Source organism: Micromesistius poutassou (genome assembly GCF_964030765.1).
Source record: "Micromesistius poutassou genome assembly, chromosome: 3".
In the NCBI taxonomy this organism is placed as follows: Eukaryota; Metazoa; Chordata; class Actinopteri; order Gadiformes; family Gadidae; genus Micromesistius; species Micromesistius poutassou.
In genome coordinates this window covers 5,731,876-5,758,336 of record NC_140273.1, presented here as the reverse complement: position 1 = coordinate 5,758,336, position 26,461 = coordinate 5,731,876, and the positions used below count along the sequence as shown (strand labels likewise).

The window sequence follows — 26,461 nt, the reverse complement described above, 5'->3', positions numbered from 1 at the left end:
CCGCAAAAGTTTGATCAAACCACTAGTCGTAGCCTGATCACGTTACTCGTCTTAGATTAGGTGCGCTCCTGGAGCTGCGCACCTCCATTTTACGCACTCACTATTTAGAGATACGTTGATGAATAACCTCCGTCATCAATATGTTGTTGGTACTTTGATGTTCTTTAGAGGTTTTCTACCGATTAACTAATTTCTTATCCGTAAATTAGTCAACAAAGTCCCGCAATACGCCAAATACCCCAATGTATCCAAACAAGAGCGCATTTCCACCCTTTCTGAAGTGATGTCTGACTGAAGGTGCGCTCTGTGCAACGCGTCAAGTGCAGAATGCGTGTGAAAAGCGGACTAAATGCTATATATAGTCGAAGGTGCGTCCATACAAGGGATGGAAGGGGATCGGCATTTGTTGAGCGCGGCTCATATTTTGGTTTGCATCACAAGTGTTTCCTAAACGGCGTTAGGCTGGTCTGCCACCGCTCTGCTCTTTAATCTCTCGGGGTAAGTAGCTTTTATTCATTTTTCTTCCTGACAAGTCGAGTGTTTGTGTGGAAATGCCTGTGTGCCCCCCGATGTACGACGAAGACAGACACATTATCCCTGGGAGGTTATTTCTATTAGGCTACTGTTAACTGTCAGGGGACAAAGTGTTTGAGTCTAATCGTTATGCGCCCCTCTGGATCTCCCTGCAGAGGAATAGACTGCTGTTCAATTAACATGTCGGCTCGGTTTAATGTATTTTAGTCTCTGTGTGTGTATGTGTGTGTATTCATATATATATATATATGTATAAATTTTTTACATACATATATATCATATATATTTCTATCCTTAATATGTTATTATGTCTGTATGTCTTTTTTCTGGGCATTGTGCATTCGTAATGCAAGTTGGAGGTCAAGGGTAATAGTTTGAGAAGTTGCTGGTTAGGGAATCTCTCGTCATGAACACACTTCAAAAGTCTTCTTATTTTCCCCCTGATCTCATGCTGCTCGCTATTCATAGCTGGAGCTGTAAGGTGAAACACGGCCATCTGCTGAGTGCTGCTTATATGTAGAAGAGCAGTAGCAACTGTCCTCAATGGCCTGGATATCTTTGACTTGATATTAACATACAATATGTGTCTTATAGCTTATTTATAGATCCACAGAAATTACACAGTCAAAGGGTATATTGTGTGATGAAGTTATTGGGCATATGTCAGAGCTGCCGTATTTTAAGTTCATCTGTTTCACAGACACAATGGTGACCAGTTGCTCCTCCCTCCTCCTTTCCTCCTCCTGCCTCTCTCACATCCTCTCTTCTCTTCATCTCCTCCCCTCTCTGGCTCCTCTCCTCCATGCCTCTCCATCTCTTGGTCTCTCTCTAATTGCTGTCTCTCCTCCCTATCATCCTCTCCATCTCCTCCTCCACTCTCCTCTTCCACTCTCCTCCTCCATCTCCTCCTCCCATCTCCTCCTCCATCTCCTCCTCCCATCTCCTCCTCCCATCTCCTCCATCCCCTTCTCCCATCTCCTCCTCCATCCCCTTCTCCCATCTCCTCCTTCATCTCCTCCTCTATGGTGATCTAAGCCAAGGTGTTCTTCAACAGTTTACTCAGACATGGCTTCCAAAGTCGTATATAAGAAGAAGGCCGTGAGCCACGTCAGCACCGATTACCGCTCACTTCACTCTAAACATGTTGTCCAGAGACAGCAGGCGGTCGGGTACCTCAGGTAGGGTACCTCACCTGCTCAGGTTATACTACTCTGGGGTAGTACTACACCTGCAGAAGTACTATCTTTGGACCCAGAGCACAAGCCGCGAGAGCCATAGATGTGTACTAGGCCCTAACACGTACAGCTTACGTTTAAGTATAAGTAGTACGGCATTAGAAAAATCAGCATGATAGTCCGGCAATTCAATGTGTGTTTGTCTTTCAGTCATTTTAGTTCTGCTTCATTTTGTGTGTTTGTCTCTCTGTCTCTCTGCTTGTCTGCCTAATGCTTGTATATTTTGTCTGTATGTCTATCTTTTTGTCTCGATTCTAATCATTCGTCCACCCTAGCCTGTAGTTAGTTATGTGCAGCTACAGTGGTTGCCCAGCCACGGTCCTTAATAAGCAGTGATGCTAATGTGAAGTGCTAATGCTAAATGCTTATGTTTTGTCTTAAAGGACTTTGTAAACGGTGCTGCCATAAAATTTAGCTCACTTAAAGCAGGAAGTGCTGTTGTGCAGGCTTATTGAAACATGCCAATGAACTGTAAATGCTAGCTGGCTAGCTAGCTTGGATAGCCCCCTAGCATAGGGGGGAGGGCTCCATTTTGCAGTGTGTGTGCTGTGATGTGATCTGAGACCTGCTGACGGGGTAAGAGGAGGTGGTGGCCATGTTGTCACGGAGAGGCTGATGTCATGGGGTCCAGGCCACCTCCTTGAACCTGACCTCCATCTGATGGCAGGGCTTAGGAACCTGCTCATGTCCATCGACACACTACTCTCCACACTTAATTCATCAATATGTATCTACTGATATAGGTTCCATAGATGGACAAGTAGGCCATCTTATCTTTTCATTCAGGCCAAAGGAAATGATTGGATGGTTTAAAGTTTAAACTGTTCTGCCACAGACAGCAGATTTTTTACTTTTTTATGTCAGAGCAATGGATTTATTGGTTGCTTTTTGGGATGTGAACAGAATTGACATCCCCAGAACAAATATGAATGCCTCTTAAATAAATTGCCTACCCTGTCATTAAATCCATGTTCAAGTTATGCATCTAAACAAACTGTTAGTCTTTTCATTACATTTGAGATTATTAATATATTAATAATAATAATCTTCCTGTGCGAGTAGCACAGAGAACAGGAAGCGGGCAGGTCTGTTCATAAGATCTGTTCTAACATCATAAGAGCGACTTCGATCTCAGATCTGGAATTGAAGAAAGGCATTGGTCTGAAATCACATCTGTGATCGGCAATGCAATGCAGGGCACGACAACGCTGTGTGGTCTCAGTACACCTGGTAGAATGTGAACTAAACATTACTGTCTAGGTGCTAACCCTTGGCTCCGCCCCAACAGGAAATCTACCAGTAACTCGGTGAGCCAGGTAAAGGCTCAGGCCACGGAGGCTATGGCAGAACCAGTGTATACGGTGCCGGAGTTCCGGCAGAGGTGAGTCCTCCCCAGGCTATTTTAGACGTAAGCCAACACCCTCTCAGCACTGTACACTCCCTGTAGAAATAGCACTGTCATATAAAACACATGCACTATGAGGTCCTCCTCAGTAAGTTATGATAAGATGATCTTTAATAATCCTGACGGGACGTCGGGAAGTACAGGACAGTTACAGTAAAATAAGAGTCAAACATTTAATATGAATGGTCAAAAATGGGTATACATTTATATAGAAATTAATTGCAATTGCGGAATGTAAACATTATTCCCAGTGCTATATAAAACATGTGTCCAGGGTAATGTCCAGGGTAATGTCCATGGTTGTGCCCTGGGTAATGTCCATGGTAATACCCAGACTGGTCAATCGTTAGACAGCAGGGTAGTTTACAGCAGGGGCAGCCAACAAGGTGCCCGCGGGCATGTTCTAAAAATAGCACAAACAATTATAATTATGTTGTCATTTTTAAATAAATAACACTTGCATCAATGTCGATTTTATGGCGATGACAATATTTAATATATCATTTAAAAAACAAATGTTTAACAAACTCTAACCTTGTCTGGTTAGTTCAATATCGTGCGGCCTCTTTGCTGAGACAAGCTAGTCAGCACAACTTAAATCTGGAGGACAGACCACATCAAATTACTTTAGCCATACAACCAAATAATACCAACAGTGAGAAATAATATGACTATAATACAAATAAAATAAAATAAATAAATGTATATAACAGAAAAATAAAATAGGTAGACAGTTGATACTTCTTCCCAATAGAGCATTTGATTCTTTGATTAAAGGAAGGAATAAGACCCAGACCTCATTAAAAGATGTGTCCTCTCTTCCTGCCCCTCTATATGTGACCAGTTCATACGTGGCCATTTGACACATAATTTCTATCCATTCATCTTAAGTAGAGGGAGACGAGAACTCCCAGTGTCTCAGAGTTATTGTACAACCAGGTGTCGTAGCCAGTTGCAGCCGTAACCTCAAACAATTAGACATTCAACTGCTGGTGTTTCAATCAGCACCACATGCATTCTGTTTCCTGAAAAATAACAGAACAACGGCTCTCAGGTTGCAATCTCTTAACCCTATCTCTAGAAGGCATCAGTGTCCCTAAAGGCCCTGACACACTAGTGTCAGGGCTTGTTCGGTGTGTGCTGTGCGATCATCCATCGTCAAAGCCGTCAGTGATCTTTTCAAGCTGTCTGTGTTCTTTTCAGCTGATTGCACATGTTGAATCGGCCATAACCAAATCGGTCCGACTGCCTTTTCTTGCCAGACTGTCTGACGACCAATAATCTGGTCGGTGTGTCAGGGCCTTTGGTTATTTAGGGTTAGGGTTATAGTTAGAGTAAGGGTAACATAGGGTCCAACAGCTTCTTTAGATAATATTACAGTGAATAAACCGTGATTGCATTTCACGTCAGAATGTGTTCCAGGAGGCACCAGGTTTATTGGTCCAGGGTAATGTGTCATGTCCCAGTAAGGTGAGAGTTCCTGTCCTTCAGGAGCACGGAGGAGGTGGAGGAGTACCAGAGAGTCTCCACCCATGTGGGGAAGGGCCTGGCTGCGATCCAGGAGGAGCTGCACAGGATGAGGATTGCCACCAAGACCCAGGTGGACAACCTGGCCATCAAGAGAGAGGTACCAGCCACCCCCACACTGTGCTGTAGTCAACAGAGAGTTCATTATATTAGATATTAGCTAGTAGAGGCTACTAGTTAGCAGAGGACATCCTGAGCATTTATAACCCCACCTGTACATCTCAAAGTGTTCCTAAACGTATACAACACAGAACATGACATTTGGAAGTTATTCGGAACATCTAGAATTTATAGTCGAGGTACCGACCAATGACCACCCTGCAGTCTGTGTTGCCTACAGCATCTAAGAGTTATTGTTAGTAGTTATCTTTAACATTAAGAACCTAGAGCCACTAGGAGTTATCATTTAGTAGTTATCCTAAACATTAACAACCTAAAAAATAAATGGGTAATCATTTTAGAAGTTACCCTAAACATAATAAAAAGAATGTAACATTTATAAGTTATGCTTCACATTTACAAGTTATCCTAATACCTTCACGTTATCCATGACATTTACAAGTCATCCTTAAGATCTACAAGTTATCCTGGACGTTTAGAAGTCGATTTAAAATCTGATGTTACTGTTTGCTGTGAAGATGGTACAACCAGTACCATTTCACTCCAAGTCGATTTAGCTACCAACGCTGTCCCCTGCTCCATGCTCCTCGTGTCCCCAGGTGCAGGAGAGGATGAGTAAGAAGGTAGACCTGTATGAGGAGGGGAACAAGCTCCCTGACTTCCTGGTGGCCCTGAGGCCCCACACCGTGTGGGAGAAGACCCCGGTCAAGTTGTACTGCACTGTGCACGGTCACCCCAGGCCCGTTGTCAGTTGGTAAGCTTGGTTCATAACTGTGTTCCCTGACCTGTTGAAGGGGGTCTGTCTAGCTCAGCTGTGTCCTAACATGGCCGAGAATGCATGGCTTCATAGTATACCCGCATTGTGGAAACAATTCCAATCTGCACCATAATCTCTGTGTCCACAGATTATTTTCAGAGAAGTGAGACCCTTTATGTGGTGTGTACCATATCGAACAAATCAGGGACCAATGACGACCTGGTCCTACTCTCTTGCGGCAACATAGTTGATGTTGCAGACATGTAATCTGAAATGTCTCTTTACCAGTAATTATCTATTTATCTTTAAGTGAGACTGCTTGAGTTTGAATAGCTCTAGTGTTTATGTTGTCTGCTGTTGTGTAGTAGTGTGTTGTGTTATTTTATTTGTCTAGTTATGTGCTGTGTCTTTTATATAGTGTAGTGCTGTTATTGGTACTGTTGTTGTGTAGTAAAGTGTTGTGTTGTTGTTGTTGTGTTGTTGTTGTTGTTGTTGTGTAGGTTTGTGAAATGTTGTGTACTCTCTCCAGGTTTAAAGATGGCGTTCCCGTGAATCCTCTGAATGTACCCGGAAAGTACAAGATTGAGAGCAAATATGGAGTCCATGGTTTGATTATTAGCAGGTTAGTGTCCTTTTCATCTCATCCCGCCATCTCCATCTCTACCCCATCTCTATATCTCCGCTCTATATTTTTGTCTTTCCATCTCTATATCTCCGCCTCTATCTCTGTCTCTCCATCTCAATCTCTTTCTCTTCAGCTCTATCTCTATCTATCTTCATCTATCTCTCCACCTCTATCTCTCCAGCTCTATCTCTCCACCTCTATCTCTCCATATATATCTATATCTCTTCACCTCTATCTCTGTCTTTACCTGTCTCTTTATCTCTCTTTCTCTATCTCTGTCTCTCCATCTCTATCTCTCTGTCTCTCCACCTCTATCTCTCTTTCTCTATCTCCTCATCTCTATCTTTCCACCTCTATCTCTCTATCTCTGTCTCTCCATCTCCATCCCTCTATCTCTGTCTCCATCTCTATCTCTCTTTCTCTATCTCTTCAGCTCTATCTCTCTGTCTCTCCATCTCTATCTCTCCTCTATCTCTCCACCTCTATCTCTGCCTCGTCATCTCTATTTCTCCACCTCTATCCCTCCATCTCGCTCTGCCTCCATTCATCCATCCTCTCTCAGTATCACCTCTTGAACCCTTGTGTAGTACAACGTTCTCCGCCACCAGTTGATTAATTCCCAACAAGCAGGTCAGATTGAAGGTGTGAACTGAGAGCGGGAGCACATGCTGTGTAGTTCACACATCATCACATGCCACAGGGAGGGAGAGAGAGAGTCGATGCCAATAAAGCCTTTTTTGATTTAATATATTTCATTTAAATTGAGAGAGCTGGTGATAGAGAGAGCTAGAGAGAAAGAGAGAGCGAGAGAGAGAGAGAGAGAGGCATAGGGAGAGATAGAGAGCTGTGTCTCCAATTTGGAGGAGGAGGTGTTCCCTGGCCTGCTTCTCCAGACTCCTCAGCTGTTCCTCCCGGTTGCTGACCCCAGCGTTACTAGAGCCTGAAATACACCTTCCCTCTCACTGTACCGCTACCTCTCACTCTCCACCCCTCCCTCTATATGTCTCTTTCTCTGTGTATCTCTACCTTTCTCTATCTCACTCTCTATATCCCTATATCTCTATCTCTCACTATCTCAATTTATATCGCAATCTCTGTCTCTATCGATCTCTCTCTATCTATCTTTCTCCATCTCTCTTAAATTCAAATCAATGGGCTTTTTTGGCATGAAAAACCAAAATTTACATTGCAAAAGGAAAAAGTTACAAAATAAAGATAATTGCAAAGATATATATTTTTTAAATACACTGAAGTCAGTACTTAGAACCTTGTGTTATAACTATTAATGAATTACTATTGTTTATATGTATAATATTATAATGCTATAATACCACAGAAAAGTAATTGTTGTTTTCAATGTTTTAAATGTTTTAAAACGTATATATATTTATGGTAAGAAAGTGCTGTTGGATTTGTTGGACTGGTTTGTCTCTCTCTGTCTCTTTCTATCTCTCTGTATCTCTGTCTATCTCTATCTCTTTGTATCTCTCTGTCTCTCTGTATCCCTCTCTCCCTTTATATCTCTCTTTCTCTCTATACAATTTAATTAAAGTTTAAGAGTTATTGACATAGATTATTAAAATTAACATTTCCAAAAAGGAAAAATAACGTCGGACTAGTAATTATAAATAAATGTTATGTATAAAGTAACAGAAACGTAAGCAGAGAAAAAAGTAAGATATCTGTCTCTCTCTATATCTTCCTCCCTCTTTCTCCAGAATTCAAAATGTAAATACTTTATTGACAAGAAAGTTAAATTAACAATGTTTCAAAGCAATTAAATAGAAATATCTCTATCTTTCTCCCTTCCTTCCTTCTGTTGAATTAACATTAAATTGTGTTTCTGTTACAACTCACAACAAAGGTACTGCTGTTATTATTATTAGTAACCTGGCTGCAGCAGCTCGCTGGGTCCCTGGCCCCGCCTCTCACAGCTGAGATGGCCACAGGATTTAAATAGTCCCTCCAGAGTGAAGGTCGCATTACTCTCCTTCTCACCCCGCCTTCTCCTTGGCATCCCAGCCAGCCGCCCGTTCCTACCCGGGCCGGCGCTCCTGAGGCCTGACATCCCCCCCCCCCCCCTCACACTTCATGGAAACGTTTGACTTTAGGAGCCCAGGGTCCACTTTGAACAGTGACAGATGCAGACGTTTATGAGTGTTGAGCCAACAATAAACAATGACAACACTCCCTGAACATCGGCTAGCCAAGGTCACACGTCAACACTCCCAATGATTAGAACCCTCAGGCGGATGACCACATCCCCTGGCCATTAGAGCCTGCATGTCACATGACCACACCCCCTAACAAACCCTCAGGTGGATGACCACACGATTAGAACCTGGTGGATGACCACATCCCTTAACGATTGGAACCCTCAGGTCACATGATAATGACGATCCAAATAGTAGAAACCCACGATAATCAGTTTTCCACCATTATTATCTCATATGTCTGGACACGTCCAGCTCATAAACACTCCACCACCTTTCAGTCTGCTCTGTCACATGATCACTTAAACGGGTAGTAACTACGAGCAAGCTCTAGGGGCGTAGGTCCCACTTCCTTTGTTCACCTCCTTTCATGGCTCCACTGAACGTTACTTTGTGTTTACCTGATGTTTGTTTGTTTGCAGGTGTGCTGTGAGTGATACTGCAGAGTACAGTGCTGTGGCCAGCAACCCATTCGGCACGGCCACAAGCAAAGCTACTGTTACTGTTAAGAGTGAGTATCTCTCTCTCTCTCGCTCTCTCTCTCTCTCTCTCTCTCTCTCTCTCTCTCTCTCTCTCTCTCTCACACTCTCTCTCTCTCTATCTCTCTGTCTCTCTATCTCTCTGTCTCTATCTCTCTGTATCTCTCTCGGTCTGGCTCTCACTCTCGCTCTTGCTCTTGCCCTTGAACTCTCTCTCTCTCTCTCTATTCTGGTTATATTTATTAAACATCTCTCTCTCTCTCTCTCTCTCTCTCTCTCTCTCTCTCTCTCACTCTCTCTCTCCATGTGTTTCCAGGGCCAGCAGGGGGAGCTGGAGAGTCATGCCAGCTTGGTCTAGGTGAGTGATGGTTTTATCAGGTGTGTGAACGTGTTTGTGTGTTGGGAAAGGAGACAGGTCTAAGTGGTTTAATAGGCTGTGGAAACAGGGAAATATATATATATATATATATATTTTTATATATATATTTATTTATATATTTATATCTTACTATTCAAACAACAGTACCTCCTCCTCCTCCCAGTCCTATACCCAGTATAACCAGTAGCTCTCCTCCTCCACCCAGTGCCACACCTGACGCATATGCACCCCAGCAAGCTGGAGGTCACCCTGCTGGAGCGCTTCTCTGTCAGCTTCGGAGTGGAGGGAGCCTCCATCAGCCTGGCGTGCTCCATGGTGGTGGTCCCCGACCTGCCCAACCTCCCACCACTGGCCCACTGGTACCGAGATGGTAAGCCCTGACCCCAGCACTGGAGATATCCTGGAGCAATTAATATAGGCCATGCGCCCAAAAGTCCTGATACACACCCAGGCCATGTCCCTGTGAGTTCTGATACACACCCAGGCCATGTCCCTGTCAGTTCTGATACACACCCAGGCCATGTCCCTGTGAGTTCTGATACACACCCAGGCCATGTCCCTGTCAGTTCTGATACACACCCAGGTCATGTCCCCATGAAAATGGTGGATTTGAAAACTGAAGATCGTAGATTGTGACATGCTACAGATATTGATGGAAAAACGTGTTTTCCCGGGGACGGACGGCACTTTGAAAATACTGATCCTGACCGTTGCCTCGTCCCCCGTGTGCGCAGATCATCTGATGAAGGCCGGGCCCCTGGCGGAGATGACGGTGGGAGGGGGGCTGGCGCGCCTCAACCTGCCCCGCCTGGCCAAGGACGACGAGGGGCTCTATACCCTCCGCATCTACACCAAGGACGGCACCACCGAGCACAGCGCCTACCTGTTCGTCCAAGGTACTGGCTGTCTGTCTGTCTACCTCTCCATCTACCTGGTAACCTGTTTGTAAGTCTGTCTGTCTGTTTACCTGTCTGCCAGTTTACCTGTCTTTCTGTCTGCCCGGCTATTTTCTGTACGTCTCAAAGTCAATCCGTCTGTTGATTGTTCTGTATTTGTTTGTCTGTTTAACTGGTTTATCTGTTTGTTGTCTGTCCCTGTTTTTTGGTCTGTTCGTCCGTCTTTCCATCCATCAATCCATTTATTTGTCTGTTTGTCTGTCCGTCTGTCCACTCATTAGCTTAGTAGTTCCTTCTCCTTCTCATCCTTTATTCTTTCATCGCTCCTTTCTTCTCTCCCTTCTTCCCTCCTTCTATCCTTCTCTCCTCCCCTGCTCTCCTCCCTCCTAGATGCTGTTCCCTCTGTTGCTGGGGCCCCCGGAGCCCCTATGAGTGTGAAGGTGTTTGACATCAACATGGACTTTGCCCTGGTCTCCTGGAAGCCCCCGAACACCATCAACGAAGCAGCCGTCTCAGGATACTTTGTGGACAGGTGGGCTCCTCCTCATGTTCCACACCTTTCTGATGCATTCTCTCTACATGACACTTTCATTCATCCCTACTTTCATTCATCCCTACTCACTCACCTTTTACTCTGCCAACTCTCTCTCCCCTCCCTTTCTCCCTTCCTCCTTCCCACTTTCAGTATTTTACTATTATTTCCACTAATTATTACCTTATTTATTTTTATTTACATTTTGAATTGGTATTTTTGACTATTTCCCTGGTTGAGGATGCCTGGAATTAAAGCAGTTAATTCACCCTGTCCTTCCTTCCCCTATCTCCCTCCCTCCCTTCTCTCCCTCTCTCCCTCCCTCTCATCCTCTCTTTCTTCCATCCCTCCCTCTTTTAATTATCGGATTCTCTTACCTCCCTCACCCTTCCTTCCATCCCTCCCCAATTCCTCCCTCCCCCCTCCCTCCCCCTTCCCTCCCTTCGTCAATGACCTCTGCTAACTCTTCTCCTAATGCTCATATGACCATCGTGACTCTCCCCCCCCCCTCCCCCCTTCCCCCTCCCCCCTTCCCCCTCCCCCCTCCCCCCCCCCCCCCCCAGGTGTGAGGCGGGCAGCGACCACTGGGTCCAGTGTAACGACAGCCCGGTGAAGGTGTGTAAATACCCGGTGACGGGCCTGACCCTGGGCCAGGCCGTCCACTTCCGGGTGCGGGCGGTGAACAGCGCCGGCATCAGCAGGCCCTCCCGCCGCTCGCAGAAGGTGACGGCGGCCGACCCGGCCGAGAGCGAGCGACTCCAAGGTACAGGGGAAGGTAACTACGGCAACGGCCCGAACGCCGCGAGGCGCTACCACCGCCGGGCGCTAACGCAGCGCTCTGCTTCTTGTCCTCCACCACAGTGGTAAACATACGGGGACATTACGACATACTGATCAGGGACGACGACCTGGAAGGTAGTATCACCATGACTACCGTATCTGTACACACAAGATGTACTACTGCGTACTAGTGTGTGCTACTACACTGACTACCGACTCCTAACGCTTTGGTTTGCGTTGGTGTGACTTCCTTCGCTCTGAACTAAACTCTGGGTGGCATTGGGCTGGACGCCCCCCCCCCCCCCCCCCCCCCCGTTCCCCCCTCACACCACCTTCACACCTCTCCACCCCTCCGCACCACCTCAGCCCACCTCGTCACCTCGCCCCCGTCAGGGTACGGCGTGACTTGGGTGTAGTAAACACAGAAAGTATAAGGTTAAATATTATTCAACCCCAAAACCAACCTCAGAAAGATAGTACCTCTCGTTGAACTTTTGAGAAACATGAGCATCTTTGCAGTACAGTGTAGATTCTGCAGTTAGATACTTCATACTTCATACTATCAATTGTGGCGTTGATAGATCATATTTATATTTTAAGTAAAGCTCTGACACCTTCGAGGTGAGCCAAACAAACACACATCAATTTAAAATAAAAAGCTATGTCTAAAGACAAAAACAATATACTATAGACTAAAAACAATACAAATAAATATTCAGAAACATATTTAATGTATACTGTTACATCGTTAATCATTTAATCAGATAATCCCAATCTAACCTAACCTTGTTGGTGTTGTGCTTTAACAGCCATGTTTTTTATTATTCAAATAAAACTTTATTAAACTTCATCTTCAAACTAAAACAAAACATAAAATGACCCCAGTGACCCCCACTCTAATCCAGTTCTTAACAAAAACATCATCATTCTTCTGATATAGATAAATTAATAGATCTAATAATTAATCAATAATAATTAAGTTAGTTATTCTTGTAAAGGTTGATCTCATTATTACTTATGCAGCTGTTGTACAAGTGCTACGTTTTTATATTTTAAAGATGGATGGGTTAGCGTTAGTTAGTTAGTAGGGTTAGAGTTAGTAGTCCTAGTTGGGTTAGCAGTGTAAGAGTCGGTAGGGTTAATAGTGTTAGTAGGGTTAGCAGTGTAAGAGTCGGTAGGGTTAATAGTGTTAGTAGGGTTAGCAGGGTAAGAGTCAGTAGGGTTAATAGTGTTAGTAGGGTTAGCAGGGTAAGAGTCAGTAGGGTTAATAGTGTTAGTAGGGTTAGCAGGGTAAGAGTGGGTAGAGTTAGTAGGGTGAGCAGGGTAAGAGTCGGTAGGGTTAATAGTGTTAGTAGGGTTAGCAGGGTACGATTGGATAGGGTAGGAATAGTAGGGCGAGTGAGCACCCAGGGACTTGTACAACAGCCAGAAGTATGGGTGTGTCACCCGTCCTGGAATAGGTTACGTCACTATTCCGGGGGAGCCGACAAGCGTGCACGCCTCTGAGGTGTACCAGGCCTACGTGGTGCTCAGCTGGACCCCCCCGACCCCCCGCGGCCGCGCCCGGCTCTGGTACATCATCGAGAAGGTGTGTGTCCTCCATTGTGTGACCTCCCCTTTACGACAACGTCCCGTAGTTTAACTCTGCACCGGCCGAGGCAATCTCCTCTGTCTTTAACAACGCACTTTAACAGGATAAGTCAAACATTATATCACTGAAATGAAATAGTAGTTGTTTGTGACATTTACCTTATTTCAATAGATCTGTTTGGATTTCCAAACAGACATAGGAGCAGACATAGAACTGTAAACCTAGATCTCCCAGCGTTAGCTCTGTGGCGCTGAGGAGGCCTGACACGCACGATCGCCCCCTCCGCTTTCCATTCCCCCCCCCCCCCCCCCCCCCCCACCCACCCCCCGGCTTTCCCATAGTGCTTAGCGGGCACGGAGGAATGGACGCGCATCAACACTGGGGTCAAAGTTCAGTCTCCCCGTTATCCCATTTTCGATTTGCTGGACGGGAAGTCCTACCAGTTCCGGGTGTTCTCCGTCAACCAGTTTGGCTCCAGTGAGGCCTCGGCCCCCACGGGGCCCGTCCAGAAGGCGGACGCGCACGGTAAGGCAGGGGACGACTGACTGGTGCTCATGATCAGGGAACACACACACACACACACACATGCGCACACACACATTCACGCACACATGCGCATGTGCACATTTCAACACACACACACACACACCCATACACACACACACACACACACACACACACACACACACACACACACACATACAGACACACACACACACACACACACACACACACATACGCACGTATGCACACTCACAAACACAAACACACACACACACACACACACACACACACACACATGCACAAACTCACCCATACAATATACACACACACACTCATTTCCAGAAACACACAAAATCAAAGAAAAGAAGCATACATGCAAAGACATGCGCTGCAAATCTTGACCTGAATGAACCAACAGTAGTTGAACCAAACCCACAATTGCTCATAAATTAATATAATTATAAAGTAAACTATCTCCTGACAAGTGTCTCTGAATGTCATGACGTGTGTTTCAGGTTCAGGGCGACCAGTTGGTATGTATTAAAGTACTTCAAAGTCCCTTAGGATCAAGCAAAGCGCTGATTTCTTATTTCCTCCTTGTATGCTCACCTCCTCCGATGTGTCTGTGACTCCCCCCCTGCTGATGGGCCGCGTGGGCACAACTGGCTTAAAACTAATCCTTTAACTTGGATTCCACCACAACGGTCACAGTGTTGCTGCATGTTTAAACCCCATCCAGCAGGCATTAAGGGGAGGTGGTGAACTCATGACTCAAACACTCTTAGGAAAAAACACAAATAATTCAGGCAGGAATTAATTCCACTTTCTATCAACACACCGAAAAATGATTCACTGACGACATGAGGACCTGGTGATGAGAAGACTTGCATTGACTCGCACCACACACCCAAACCCACTATGTCACACTTACCCTGTGTGAACCTGGTTATGAACTCAGACTCCAATGCTGAATGCTATGAGGTAACGTATGTGTGGAAACCTGAATGAGCTCAGTCCTGGTAAGATCACAGGTAATACTACTAGTGATACCATAATACTATAATACTGGTGTCAGCACCATTCAGACATACCTGAGTGTCACTGTGCCCTACCCACTGGAAGAAAGAGGTGATCAAACAGACAATTAACCTCAACCGAATGTTGTTTGACCAGCTTCTACGCAGATGATCCCTGTATTATGATAGACATGATAGGTAGTCTTTATAGTAATATTAAAGTCAATACATGGTGTCAGTGTGTGTGTGTGTGTGTGTGTGTGTGTGTGTGTGTGTGTGTGTGTGTGTGTGTGTGTGTGTGTGTGTGTGTGTGTGTGTGTGTGTGTGTGTGTGTGTGGTACGCATGGGCGTGCGTGATAATGGCATCAAAAGTCAATGCTTCTCCTAACTGGTGTTTGCTTGCTTTGTGTCCCAGGCGTTCCCTCCACCCCTGGCCAGGTGGTGGCCACCAGGAACACCAAGTCCTCCGTGTTCGTCCAGTGGGAGGCGTCCAAGGTCCCCAACAACCTGCTGGGATACTACATCGACGCCCGGCCCGCCGGCTCCAAGCTGTGGCAGCCCTGCAACCACAAGCCCTTCAGACACACCAGGTGAGACCATATCCGTAGATACCAGGTGAGACCATACCTGTAGGCACCAGGTGAGACCATACCTGAAGACACCAGGTGAGAGCATACCTGTAGACAAACCAAGTGAGTCTATACCTGTATACACCAGGTGAGTCTATACCTGTAGACACCAGGTGAGTCTATACCTGTAGACACCAGGTGAGTATATACCTATAGACACCAGGTGAGACCATACCTGTAGACACCAGGTGAGTCTATACCTATAGACACCAGGTGAGACCATACCTGTAGACACCAGGTGAGTCTATACCTGTATACACCAGGGGAGACTATACCTGTATACACCAGGTGAAACCAGTAGATCAACCAGATGTAATTTTACCAGTAGATAAACCAGGTGAGACTTTACCAGTAGATAAACCAGGTGAGATTATACCTGTAAGCTAAACATTGTGTAGTTCAAAGTCAAAGTCTAACCATCATTTCACAGGACAGAACTGAAGCCCCTCTCTCCGTCTCTCTCTGTGCTTCGGGTCCAGGTTTGTGGTGCACGGTCTGATTCCAGGGGAGACCTATGTGTTCCGGGTCCAGGCTGTCAACCTGTTCGGTCTGAGTGAAGAGTCTCAGGAATCCTCCCCCATCGCTGTGGAGCCTGCCCTGGGTGAGCAACACACACATACACACACACACACACACACACACACACACACACACACACACACATGCTAATGCACACAACCTCCCACACACACGTAACATTAGATTAGATTTAAATTAATTATACAACATTATTCGTTATGACCATGCATTGGATTTCTGGGCTCCACTAAGATTCTGTGTGGATGTTTTGAAATGTTGTGTTCAGGACGAGGTGTGGAGTATGGTACGTACTGAATAGCTTCATACATCACCAACATAATTTCACATCCCAGCAGAGAGAGACCCCTCACAGTCCCACTGTCCCCTCCACACTGTGTTATCCTACTGATCCGTCACAGTGTTGTGTCTGACGTGAACCACTCCTTACCCCACAGAACCACGAGCTGCCCCTGCAGACGCACTGCGTTGTGTTGTGTTGTGTGTTTGGTGTCACCAGTCATGTTTATGGAGTTATGCAACAGGCTCCTCACAGGTCTAACAGGTGGACGAATGGCTGATGCACCACAACAAAGGCACGCTGTGTCAATATTTTAGATGGGTCAAGACAATAATTTAGCTTCATTAAAGGGCAGGATAGTAAATATGAAATGATGAAATAACTATATATTAAGAGTAAATAGTAATGGACATGATAATATTGCATTCTTTCAGAAAATGCTTAAATGTATAAAAACTAGAAAATACAAAACATAGATCATCTATGTACTATATAAATATATTAAATATATATTTATATATATGATATAAAATGATATAGATATAATTTATTGATTGAATATGAAGAGATACATATGCTATATAGGAGTTATGTGTGTGTGTGTGTGTGTGTGTGTGTGTGTGTGTGTGTGTGTGAGTGTGTCTGTTTATGTGTGTGTTTCTGTGTGTGAGTGTGTGTGTCTGTGTGTATGGGTATGTGAGTGTGTTTGCAATAACATACATAAGATACAGATAAATAGACATCCAGAGCACCAGTTCTGACCCGCGTCTGCCTGCGTTGCAGCCACCCCCAGCGCTCCGTTCGGCATCACCCTGCTGAGCTGCAACGGGTCCTCCATGACCGTGGCCTGGAAGAGCCCAAAGCACTGCGGGGGATCCCACGTCAACGCCTACTACGTGGACCGCCGCAACGCCGACAAGCTGCAGTGGAGGGAGGTCAACGTCAGCGCCATCAAGGAGAGGGTCTACACCGTGAGTCACGCCGCCCGGAGGGGCTGGGTCTTGTGTAACACAGTGAGAAGAACTGGGTTTGATCCCCAGTGTCTGTAGGCGAGATGCCCCATGTGTCCGACATGCTCCTTAATGACACAGATCTGTGTTCACTGTAAATAGCTTTGGATTGAAGTAGTAGTAGTAGTAGTAGTGTCTACTAAGTAGAACTGTAAATAGACAACAAGGTAGACTAGATGATGAGTACATGTAGAATATGAACATCTGAATCTGATTCGGAGGTTTTATTGCCAGGTGTGTCTGCACATATGAGGAATCTGTTCTGATAGGTTGGGAGTGAAGTGAAGACATGGATACAAAAAATAAATAAATAAAAAGTACCTGGATATAAAATAAAGATAAAAGAAACAACTTTCCATAATATACTCAATTCAAATACATAAAGTGTAAAGTAAAGTAAATACAGGGATGCAGAGGGATGTGGCATGTGCGTGTTGCTGGGTTCAAATTAATTCACAAAACTACCTAACCATCCACCAATCTGTTTCTCTGATGAAGCTGGTCAGTGGTTCATTGTGTTTTCTTTGGTGACCAATCAGGTTGAGGGACTCACCGAGGGAAACTTCTACGAGTTCAAGGTGCAGGCGGGCAACATGGCGGGAGTGGGCGTGCCCTCAGAGGCCAGCAAGCCAATGAAATGCGAGGCCTGGACCATGGCGGAGCCAGGTAGGAAGATGAAGCTCTGGAGCGGGGGTTCCCTACCTGGGGGGTGGGACTCCACCTGGGGGCGGGACTTCACCTGGGGGGCGGGACTCCACTTGGGGGGGCCTCCAACTGAGGGGGCGCTTGAGAATCATACTTGGCCACTACTGACTTATAAGCTCTAGATATTTAATGGTGTATTTTTGCCTTGTGCGTGTGTGTGTGTGTGTGTGCGTGTGTGTGTGTGTGTTCAGGCCCGGCCTTTGACCTGAGCTTCAGCGAGGTCAGGAGTGACTCGCTGGTCATCCTGTGGAAGGCGCCAGTGTACACTGGAGCGAGCGCTGTCAGCGGCTACCTGGTGGAGATGGCCAAGAAGGGCTCCAGTGACTTCACCACGGTGAACCAGGACGCTGTCTCACACCGCTACCTGCAGGTACCACCCCGGCACCAGCCCGGCTAGGGCTAGCTAGGGTCTACAGCAATAGCTAGGGTAAAGGGGGTTAGCTAGGGTGGTTAGGACTAACTAGCGGTGTATCTCTACAGGTGGGCGGCCTGGTGGCGGGAGAGACCTACGTGTTCAGGGTGCGCTCTGTCAATGCTGACGGAGTAGGAAAAGCCTCCCAGGTGTCAGAGCCCGTCCTAGCCATGGCCCTGCCAGGTATTCCTTGCTTCCTTTCCTCCCTTCATCACTTCCTGCCTTACTTCCTTTCCCTTCTGCCTCATGTCTTTCCTTATTTGTCTCCTTTCATTGCATCAATTCCTTCCTCTATTCCCTCTTTTGGTCCATCCTTCCTTCCTCCCAGCCTTACTTCCTTCTTTCATTGAACCATTCTCTCCCTTTTTTTTTTTGCTTGGTCAAATGTAAAGTGTAGAAGAATGTAAAAGTTGTTCTGGGACGTGGTCCGTGGTTCCCCCGAAGCCTCCTCCAGTAACGCTGGGTGGTGTTGGTCTCTGTCTGAAGGCACCCAGGAGATAGTGTGCGGCGTGGATGAGCAGACCGGGGACATCTTCCTGTCTCTGGAAGCGTGTGAGATCTCAGAGACCTCTCAATTCATCTGGTCCAAGAACTACAAGGGGATCGGAGACTGTCCTCGCCTGTCTGCTAGCGCCGATGGCCGCACGTGAGGACCCTTAGTCTCTCTCGCTCTCTCTCTCTCTCTCTCTCTCTCTCTCTCTCTCCCTCTCTCTCTCTTGCTCTGTCTCTCTTTCCCTCTGTTGCTCTCTCTCTATCTCTGTCTCTGTCTCTCTTTCTCTCCCTGTCTCTCTCTCTTTCTCTCTTACTTTCCCTCTTGCTTGCTCTCTTTCTCTGTCTCTGTCTCTGTCTCTCTCTCGCTCTCTCTCTCTTTCACTCTCCCACTCTCAGAGTTACCAACATGAGAGGTCTGAAACAAACAATAATATTCAAAGTCACCTCAGTGTCCCTGAAGCAGAAATATCAGCATTTATGACCCACTTAGACTAACTAAATGCCACTAAAGGCTGTTCCGACCTGTTTCATCACCTGTTTCACCACCTGCTCCACCCCCTGTTCCAACACCCGTCTCTTCACCTGTCTCACCTTTGTTATTTGCCTGCTATGTGCCTCTGGTCCTGGGTGGTCCCGTGTCATCGTGGTCAGAACGGGCCGAACCTTGGGCCATCCGTCTGACGCAGACGGAACCTGACCCACCAGTTCCTACAGAGTCTGGGTTTTTGCACATAGAGAACAGATGCTACACCTGGGGAACCCGCTAGTGAAATACACTCGTGGTGAAGCTAGAGGAACAAACTAGGTCAAAGGAAACTCTGAAGGTGGTTCTCTCCCTGGTTGGTTGCAGATCCAGGCTGACATTCACCAGCCCTGATAAAGATGACCTGGGACGCTATTCTGTGGTCGTCACGGATACGGACGGAGTCTCCGCCAGCCACACGCTGACTGAAGACGGTGAGGTCAAAGGTTAAAATGCTGGAGACGGATGGTTGGTCTTACAGACTGTTGTCAACGCAGCTTTGGTCAGCCATTCGTCATGTTGGATGTGGTGTTTAGACACACATATTGGGTTAGTTCTAGTGGTTAGGGTGTTTGACTCCCATCCAGAAGGTCTGGGTTCCATCCTCTTTTGTGATGTCCACCCAACTGTAGCCACCCTTGATTAAGATGTCCTACTGCCTACCTGCTCGTCACTGACATGTGTTGTCCCTCTACAGTGCTCAACACCATGCTGGAGCTAAGCCATGCCATCAGGAACCCCAGTGAGTAGAAACCTCAACCCTCATGTTTCATAGTAGTAAATGATTAGCAGAACGGTTGATATTACTTAATGCTCTATCTACTATCAGTTGCTCTTTCTGATCCCAGCTGGTGAAGTCTTTAGATATCTGAGAGGTCTTTAAATATCTGAGCATTCTTTAGATATCTGAAGTGTCTATAGATATCTGAGCGGTCCTTAAATATCTGAGCTGTCTTTAGATACCTAAGAGGCCTTTATATATCCAAGAGGCCTTTAGATATGTGAGTTGTCTTTAGATATCTGATTATATCTGAGCGTTCTTCCCGTTCCTCTTGTCCAGTCGTTCCTCTGAAGCACGGTCTGAACTATGAGATCCTGGAGAAGGGACACGTCCGCTTCTGGCTGCAGGCGACCAAGCTGTCCGCCGCCGCCACCTACCGCTTCATCGTCAACGACAAGGAGGTCACCAGCGGGGAGGTCAGTACAGGGTCCATTGACCATGATGCAACGTCATCCCCACACCAAACACTGACCTAACCTTAACTAGCACCGACTGAATACTCAATACAAAACAATTCACCTAAGATAAGCTGTTGCCCGGTTCCATTCATGGGATATAATACAAATAAATGACCTGCATACATCTCTCCCCAGGGCCAGAAGATCAGCCACGATGCTACGACCGGTGTGATCCAGATGACGGTGGAGCATTTCACCAGGGCCAATGAGGGGACATACACCGTCCAGATCCACGACGGCAAGGCCAAGAACCAGACCTCCCTGGTGCTGGTCGGAGACGGTGAGGCCAGCCACCGATTGGCTTAGGTCGGTGCTTAGTGAGGTGACATCACCAGGGACCGATCTGAGCCTATCACAATCATGGCCAGGACATTGAGACTGTATGGCTTGAAACCACTTTTGAGGAGTATTGCTGATGTTGGGGTGATGGTGGAGTGGTTTCCATGACAACGTTGTGTCGTGAAGTCGTTTATGGTTTCCATGATGACTGTGTTTGGATGTTGAGGTGATGGCACAGTGGTTGCCATGACTACGGTGATGTGAGGATGGTGGGGATTGTGGAGAGGTTTCTGTGACAACGCTGTGTTGTGTTGATGGTGGTGATGCGGGAGTTGTTTCCGTGACAACTCTGCATTGTGTTGTCCCCTGTGACAGTGTTCAAGGCGGCGCTGACGGAGGCGGAGTTCCAGAGGAAGGAGCACCTGAGGAAGCTAGGTACTGCGGTTTCCACAACTACCAGATAAAAACTATGACCTGACCACCATCCGACATATGTGTGATGAATGAATTGTTCATGTCAATCTCTCTCTAAGGTCCTCACTTCTCTGAGTATCTGTACTTCACCGTGGCCGAGGACTGCACCGTCCTGCTGGCCTGCAAGGTACAGTAAAACCAACGCACTCTTCCTACCTCGGCTTCATGTAAACCAAAGCACTCTTCCTACCTCAGATTCATGTAACTCCATGTAGTGGTCAGTCCTCGCAGTGACTGAGAGCGCCTGCCCCTAATAACTAGATCCTAGAGAGCATATGGGCCTGGGTTAGAACTAGTCCACTCATGGCAACCAACCTTGAGCCAGTCTCTCGGTATGAACAGGGCCTTGTTAACATGTTAACTTCTAAACCAACTTAATGTTTTTCCGATTTGTGAAGATGCCGCCTTACTTTGTGTTGTTCCCCTGTTGACGTCAGCTGGCCAACGTCAGGAAGGAGACCAAGTTCAGCTGGTACAAGGAGGATGAGGAGATCGTCCTGGAAACCGCTCCTAACCCCATGTCTGGCTCTGTCGCTCTGCCCATCCCCCAGGTAACTGGCATCCGATATCACTCCTTCACCATCCTTCTTCACTCTATCATTACGTTACTACGTCACTTTTTTTCAATCTATACTCACTCTATCTACCACTCTGTCACTCTGCCCGTCCCCCTGGTAACTACCACTCTTATCATCACTCCATCTATCACTATATATATGTGTATCCATATCACTCTATCTATCACTCTATGTAGCATTCTGTCTATCTCCCTATATCTCTATATCTCTATTCATCTATATATCACTCTATCTATCTCTATATCTATGTTTCTAAGAATCAATCTATCACCCTATATATCACTCTTATCTATCAAACTATCTAGCTATCACTTTATCTATCACTCTAGCTATCACTCTATCCCTTTATCATCATCATCCTGAAATATATCCTTCTTTCCCTATCCATTTCTGTTGTTGGGTTTTGCTGGGTGTTTTAAGTTAGTTTTAAGTTTTGCTTTAGCTTTAGGTGTGCACTTGTGTATTTTAGTTAGTGTTCGGTGGTGTTATTGATGAGCATTGTGTGTGTAGTTCTCGACGAGTGATAAGTGAGTTTACAGTATAATATATAATGTGTGTGCAGTTCTCTATGAGTAATTAGTGAGGATACAGTATAATATATAATTTCTGAGTAGTTCTCTACAAATGATTAGTGAGTTAACAGTGTAATATAGATTGTGTATGTAGTTCTCTTATGAGTGATTTGTGAGTTAACAGTATAATATATAATGTGTGTGTAGTTCTCTAGGAAGGACCAGGGAGTTTACAAAGCTACCTTGACTGACGACAAAGGAAAGGACACCTCTGTGTTTGAGATCTCAGGACAGGGTAAGTCCTCCCTGATTGGTCCGTTTGAATTCTCATGACTTGGTAAATCCTTCCAGATGGGGCCATTCTTGCCTTGGCCGGAGATAACCAGCTGATGATTGGTCGATTTTGATGCTTTTGATGCTGATGATTTAATTGGTTATTTTATCTGAATCTTTCTTCTTCACAGTGTTTGATGACATCATCAATGCCATCGCCAAGATTGCCGGTAAGACCTGGTATTGATCTGATATTGATCTGCTCTTAAACCCCTTGCTGTCTTCTCCCCAGAGGAATGGATCAGGGTCATTGATGATGTAATGTTGATGGGTGTTGATGTTCCTCCCAGGCACCTCTGCCTCTGAGCTGGTGCTCCAGTGCACACCAGAGGGCATCAGGCTGCAGTGCTACATGACCTACTACACGGAGGAGATGAAGACAGTGTGGAAGCACAGGTAACACACACATGCACATGTACTCACACTCACCTACACACACAAACACACACATACACACATTAATACACATTAACAGATACATTAACGGCATCAAACACGTATGTGTGTGTGTGTGTGTGTGTGTGTGTATGTTTGTGCTTGTGTGCTTGTGTGTCTGTGTGTGCGTGTGCGTGTGCGTGTGTGTGTGTGGCCCTCCAGGGACAGCAAGATCGCATCCTCTGAGAAGATGCGCATCGGGGGGACGGCTGAGATGGCCTGGATGCAGATCTGCGACCCCTCTGACAAGGAGAAGGGCCAGTACACCATCGAGATCTCAGACGGGGTCAACGTGTACGCCCGCAGCTTCGACCTCTCCGGACAAGGTTGCCTTCCCTCATTCTTTCATTCGTTCATTCACTCCTTCCCTCATGCGTTCCGTCACCCTTTCATTCATTCATGTGCTCCTCCTATTCATTCCTTCATTCAGGCACTTGTTCAGGAATATCTTCATTCAGTCATGGATTCCTTCATTTATTCATTAATTCTTTCCTTTTTTCATACTTTCACTATTTCCTTCACGCATGCATTTATTCACATTCATGTATTTATATTCCTGCGATAATGCATTAATCCATACATTCATTCATTTATGTTTTTCTTGCATTCATTCTTTCTTTCTTTTATGCCTTCCATAATTCTTCCATTACATCATGCATTAATTAATTAATGCATTCAAGCATTAATGCATTCATTTAAATCAACCGTTTGTGACACTTTACATGTTTCCAAAAGACCAAAGTCGATCCAGTAATGTTATTCATGTACGATCTAGGGTCCCACGGCTAAGTAGACACTGACTTGGTCTTGTTTTCCTCAGCTTACACGGACGCCTATGAAGAATACCTCAGACTCAAGTAGGTTACTTTGTCTCTCTGGTTACAATATGCATTACAGAATGTATTACAGAATGTGTAACACTGAGTAAAACGTTTGACGCACTATGTTGTTTCTTTATTTGGTAGTAGCATTGATATGTTAATGAAAAAATTTGTATTTGGTGCCAGTATCTGTAATGCCGTATTTGAATGTGGTACGGCCATCTATGCAGTACTGATAATCAAATTGGTGTGTTTTACATTATAGGGCTGCAGCCTTCGCAGAGAAGAGTGAGTATAATAATGATCCTTTCTAGTAAAAACCTAGAAATCATACACAGCCTACCACTGTTTTTCAACACAGTGGAGATATTGAGAGGATTCCTCATGATTCAACACAGAGTAGATGTTGGAAAGGTTCCTTATGATTCAACAGAGTAGATTTTGGGATGGTTCCTTATGATTCAACACAGTAGATGTTAGGAAGATTCCTCATGATTGCACAGTGTACATGTTGGGAAAGTTCCTTAGGATTCAGAGTAGCTGTTGAGAAGGTTCCTTATTCAACACAGAGTAGATGTTGGGAAGGTTCCTTATTCAACACAGAGTAGATGTTGGGAAGGTTCCTCATGATTCTCCTCCTGTGTTTCAGACCGTGGTAGGGTGGTCGGCGGTCTGCCTGATGTTGTCACCATCATGGAGCACAAGGTGAGTGTCTCTCTTCTGATTTGTTCAAATTCGGGTCTGGTGGATTGATAAGCAAATGATCTTGATCCGCCATCACACGTGGGTCTGTCCACCCAGATGTATGATGGATATCTTGTATAGCATCTGTGACCAGGACGCCTGCTAACCCTTACCTGCTCCCTAATGACATTATCTAAACAAAGCTGCAAGTCACGTGACCAAGTGTTGACCCCCTGACCTCTGACCCCTCTCCAGTCTCTGAGCCTGACCTGCACGGTATGGGGTGAGCCCACCCCCGAGGTCACATGGTTCAAGAACGAGCAGGAGGTGGCGTCGTGCGAACACACCAAGGTCACCTTTGAGGGCGGGAAGTTCGCCAGCCTGGTCATCACACAGGTGACCACTCTCTCACAGCAGAGTGTTATATTACATATGCTCATTACTGTCCTCACCTAGGCACCTGTACCTCATTATCACATTCTACTGATCAACACACCACACATAACGTATCATGACCACCAACACCTCACCTCGCCTTCCTCCGGCTGAGCGGGATTCTCCAAGGTCATCCCCGACCTGGTTCGGTCTCGGTGTTGGAACATAGCCGATCCCGGCTCCTGCCTGATCCTAGTTCTCTCTCCCGACCCATGACCCCAGGTGACCTCCGATGACTCCGGCAAGTACAGCATCAACGTGCGCAACAAGTATGGCGGCGAGTTTGTGGAGATCACCGTCAGCGTGTACAGGCAGGGCGAGGCCATCCCAGAACCCAAGCTGGGCCAGCCCAAGACCGTCGCGCCCGCCACGCCCGCCGCCTCCAAGACCTCCACGCCTGTACCCCCCCCCAAGACCCCCACGCCCACCCCTCCCAAGTCCCAGACCCCCTCCATGAAGAGCCCCACCCCCTCCATGAAGAGCCCCACCCCCTCCATGAAGTCCCCCACCCCCTCCATGAAGTCCCCCACCCCCGCATCCACCCCGGTCCCCAAGTCCCCCACCCCGGTCCCCAAGTCCCCCACCCCGACCCGTAGCCTCAAGTCCCCCACGCCCCCCAGCAGGTTCATGAAGTCCCCCACCCCCAAGTAGACGGGGGAGGGGACCGCACGGTGGGGAGCGCCGTGGCCGTAGCGTGTTTCCATTAGCATTAGCGGTAGCGTGGTATCTGGGCGTTTCTATTGGCCCTCTGCTTACTGCGTGCGCTCCCCTTCCGCTCCCACCCCCACCCAAACAGGGAGGAAGCCTCACCGGGTGGAGCAGGAAATAGCAGAAGTAGAGAAGATAGTTTGTGTGTGTTTTTGTGTGTTTGTGCGTGTCTGTGTGCGATTGTGTGTTTGAGAGGTACAGCGGTTTGAACAGGTGGCATCCTCAACGCACCAGAGAGGGGGGTGGTGGGGGGGGCCGTAGCTCACCTGCTCAAGTATGCTGTCCCACTGGTTACTGTGTCGCTGTATCCGTGACAGGTAGACTGTTAGAGCTAATGAAGGCGGGGGCGTCTGTCGTCTCAAGGCTGTACCTTCCCCTGCGCCGCGGTGGAACGCATGTTTCCTGTCTAGTGTTCAGCCCCAGGGGCATCCCTTATTGATCAGAGGTGGTCCTGTGGTGATCACTCCAGTTATTGATCAGAGGTGGTCCTGTGGTGATCACTCCAGTTATTGATCAGAGTAGGTCCTGTGGTGATCACTCCACATATTGATCAGAGTAGGTCCTGTGGTGATCACTCCACATATTGATCAGAGTAGATCCTGTGGTGATCACCTCACATATTGGTAGACGGATGGTGAAGTTGTCAGCTCATCTATTTCATCAGCCAATCAGAGGGGACGCAGGGGCTAAATGTTTCCTGGTCACTCTTGTCCTGTTTCTGTCACATGACTGTGTTTTCCGACAATGCTTTGTGTTGGCAATAAACCTTACTTATCACCCTC

The 26,461-nt window shown here is 46.5% G+C and overlaps 1 protein-coding gene across 5 annotated transcripts; it reads left to right on the top strand.

Moving 5' to 3' along the window:
• The first annotated feature begins 393 nt into the window (after window positions 1-393).
• On the top strand, window positions 394-26,461 carry myom2a (myomesin 2a). Of its 5 annotated transcripts, XM_084465005.1 has the most exons (39): window positions 394-498; window positions 1,570-1,712; window positions 3,058-3,150; window positions 4,666-4,801; window positions 5,421-5,575; window positions 6,108-6,200; window positions 8,839-8,927; window positions 9,212-9,253; window positions 9,480-9,644; window positions 10,009-10,170; window positions 10,561-10,702; window positions 11,266-11,465; window positions 11,564-11,617; window positions 12,943-13,070; window positions 13,415-13,598; window positions 14,093-14,110; window positions 15,009-15,183; window positions 15,702-15,823; window positions 16,823-17,010; window positions 17,589-17,715; window positions 17,946-18,124; window positions 18,235-18,349; window positions 18,653-18,812; window positions 19,509-19,615; window positions 19,879-19,923; window positions 20,242-20,378; window positions 20,556-20,700; window positions 21,075-21,134; window positions 21,233-21,300; window positions 21,611-21,724; window positions 22,471-22,558; window positions 22,728-22,766; window positions 22,887-22,992; window positions 23,194-23,357; window positions 23,852-23,888; window positions 24,118-24,140; window positions 24,502-24,557; window positions 24,792-24,932; window positions 25,194-26,461. In XM_084465005.1, the coding sequence occupies exons 2-39, from the start codon at window positions 1,600-1,602 to the stop codon at window positions 25,620-25,622; spliced, it is 4,599 nt and encodes a 1,532-aa protein (XP_084321131.1). In that variant the 5' UTR covers window positions 394-498; window positions 1,570-1,599; the 3' UTR covers window positions 25,623-26,461. The 5 variants fall into 5 exon arrangements, with proteins under 5 accessions (XP_084321131.1, XP_084321127.1, XP_084321128.1 ...); XM_084465001.1 differs by lacking the exons at window positions 11,564-11,617; window positions 12,943-13,070; window positions 13,415-13,598; window positions 14,093-14,110 and having other exon boundaries at window positions 11,266-11,477; XM_084465002.1 differs by lacking the exons at window positions 11,564-11,617; window positions 12,943-13,070; window positions 13,415-13,598; window positions 14,093-14,110 and having other exon boundaries at window positions 398-498; window positions 1,575-1,712; window positions 11,266-11,477.

Coding starts and splice junctions, on each gene's coding strand:
- myom2a (XM_084465005.1), top strand. CDS start 1,600: ATGGCTTCCAAAGTCGTATATAAGAAGAAGGCCGTGAGCCACGTCAGC. Junction 6,201..8,838: donor CATGGTTTGATTATTAGCAG/GTTAGTGTCCTT, acceptor GTTTGTTTGCAG/GTGTGCTGTGAGTGATACTG. Junction 11,618..12,942: donor CAGGGACGACGACCTGGAAG/GTAGTATCACCA, acceptor GTCCTGGAATAG/GTTACGTCACTATTCCGGGG.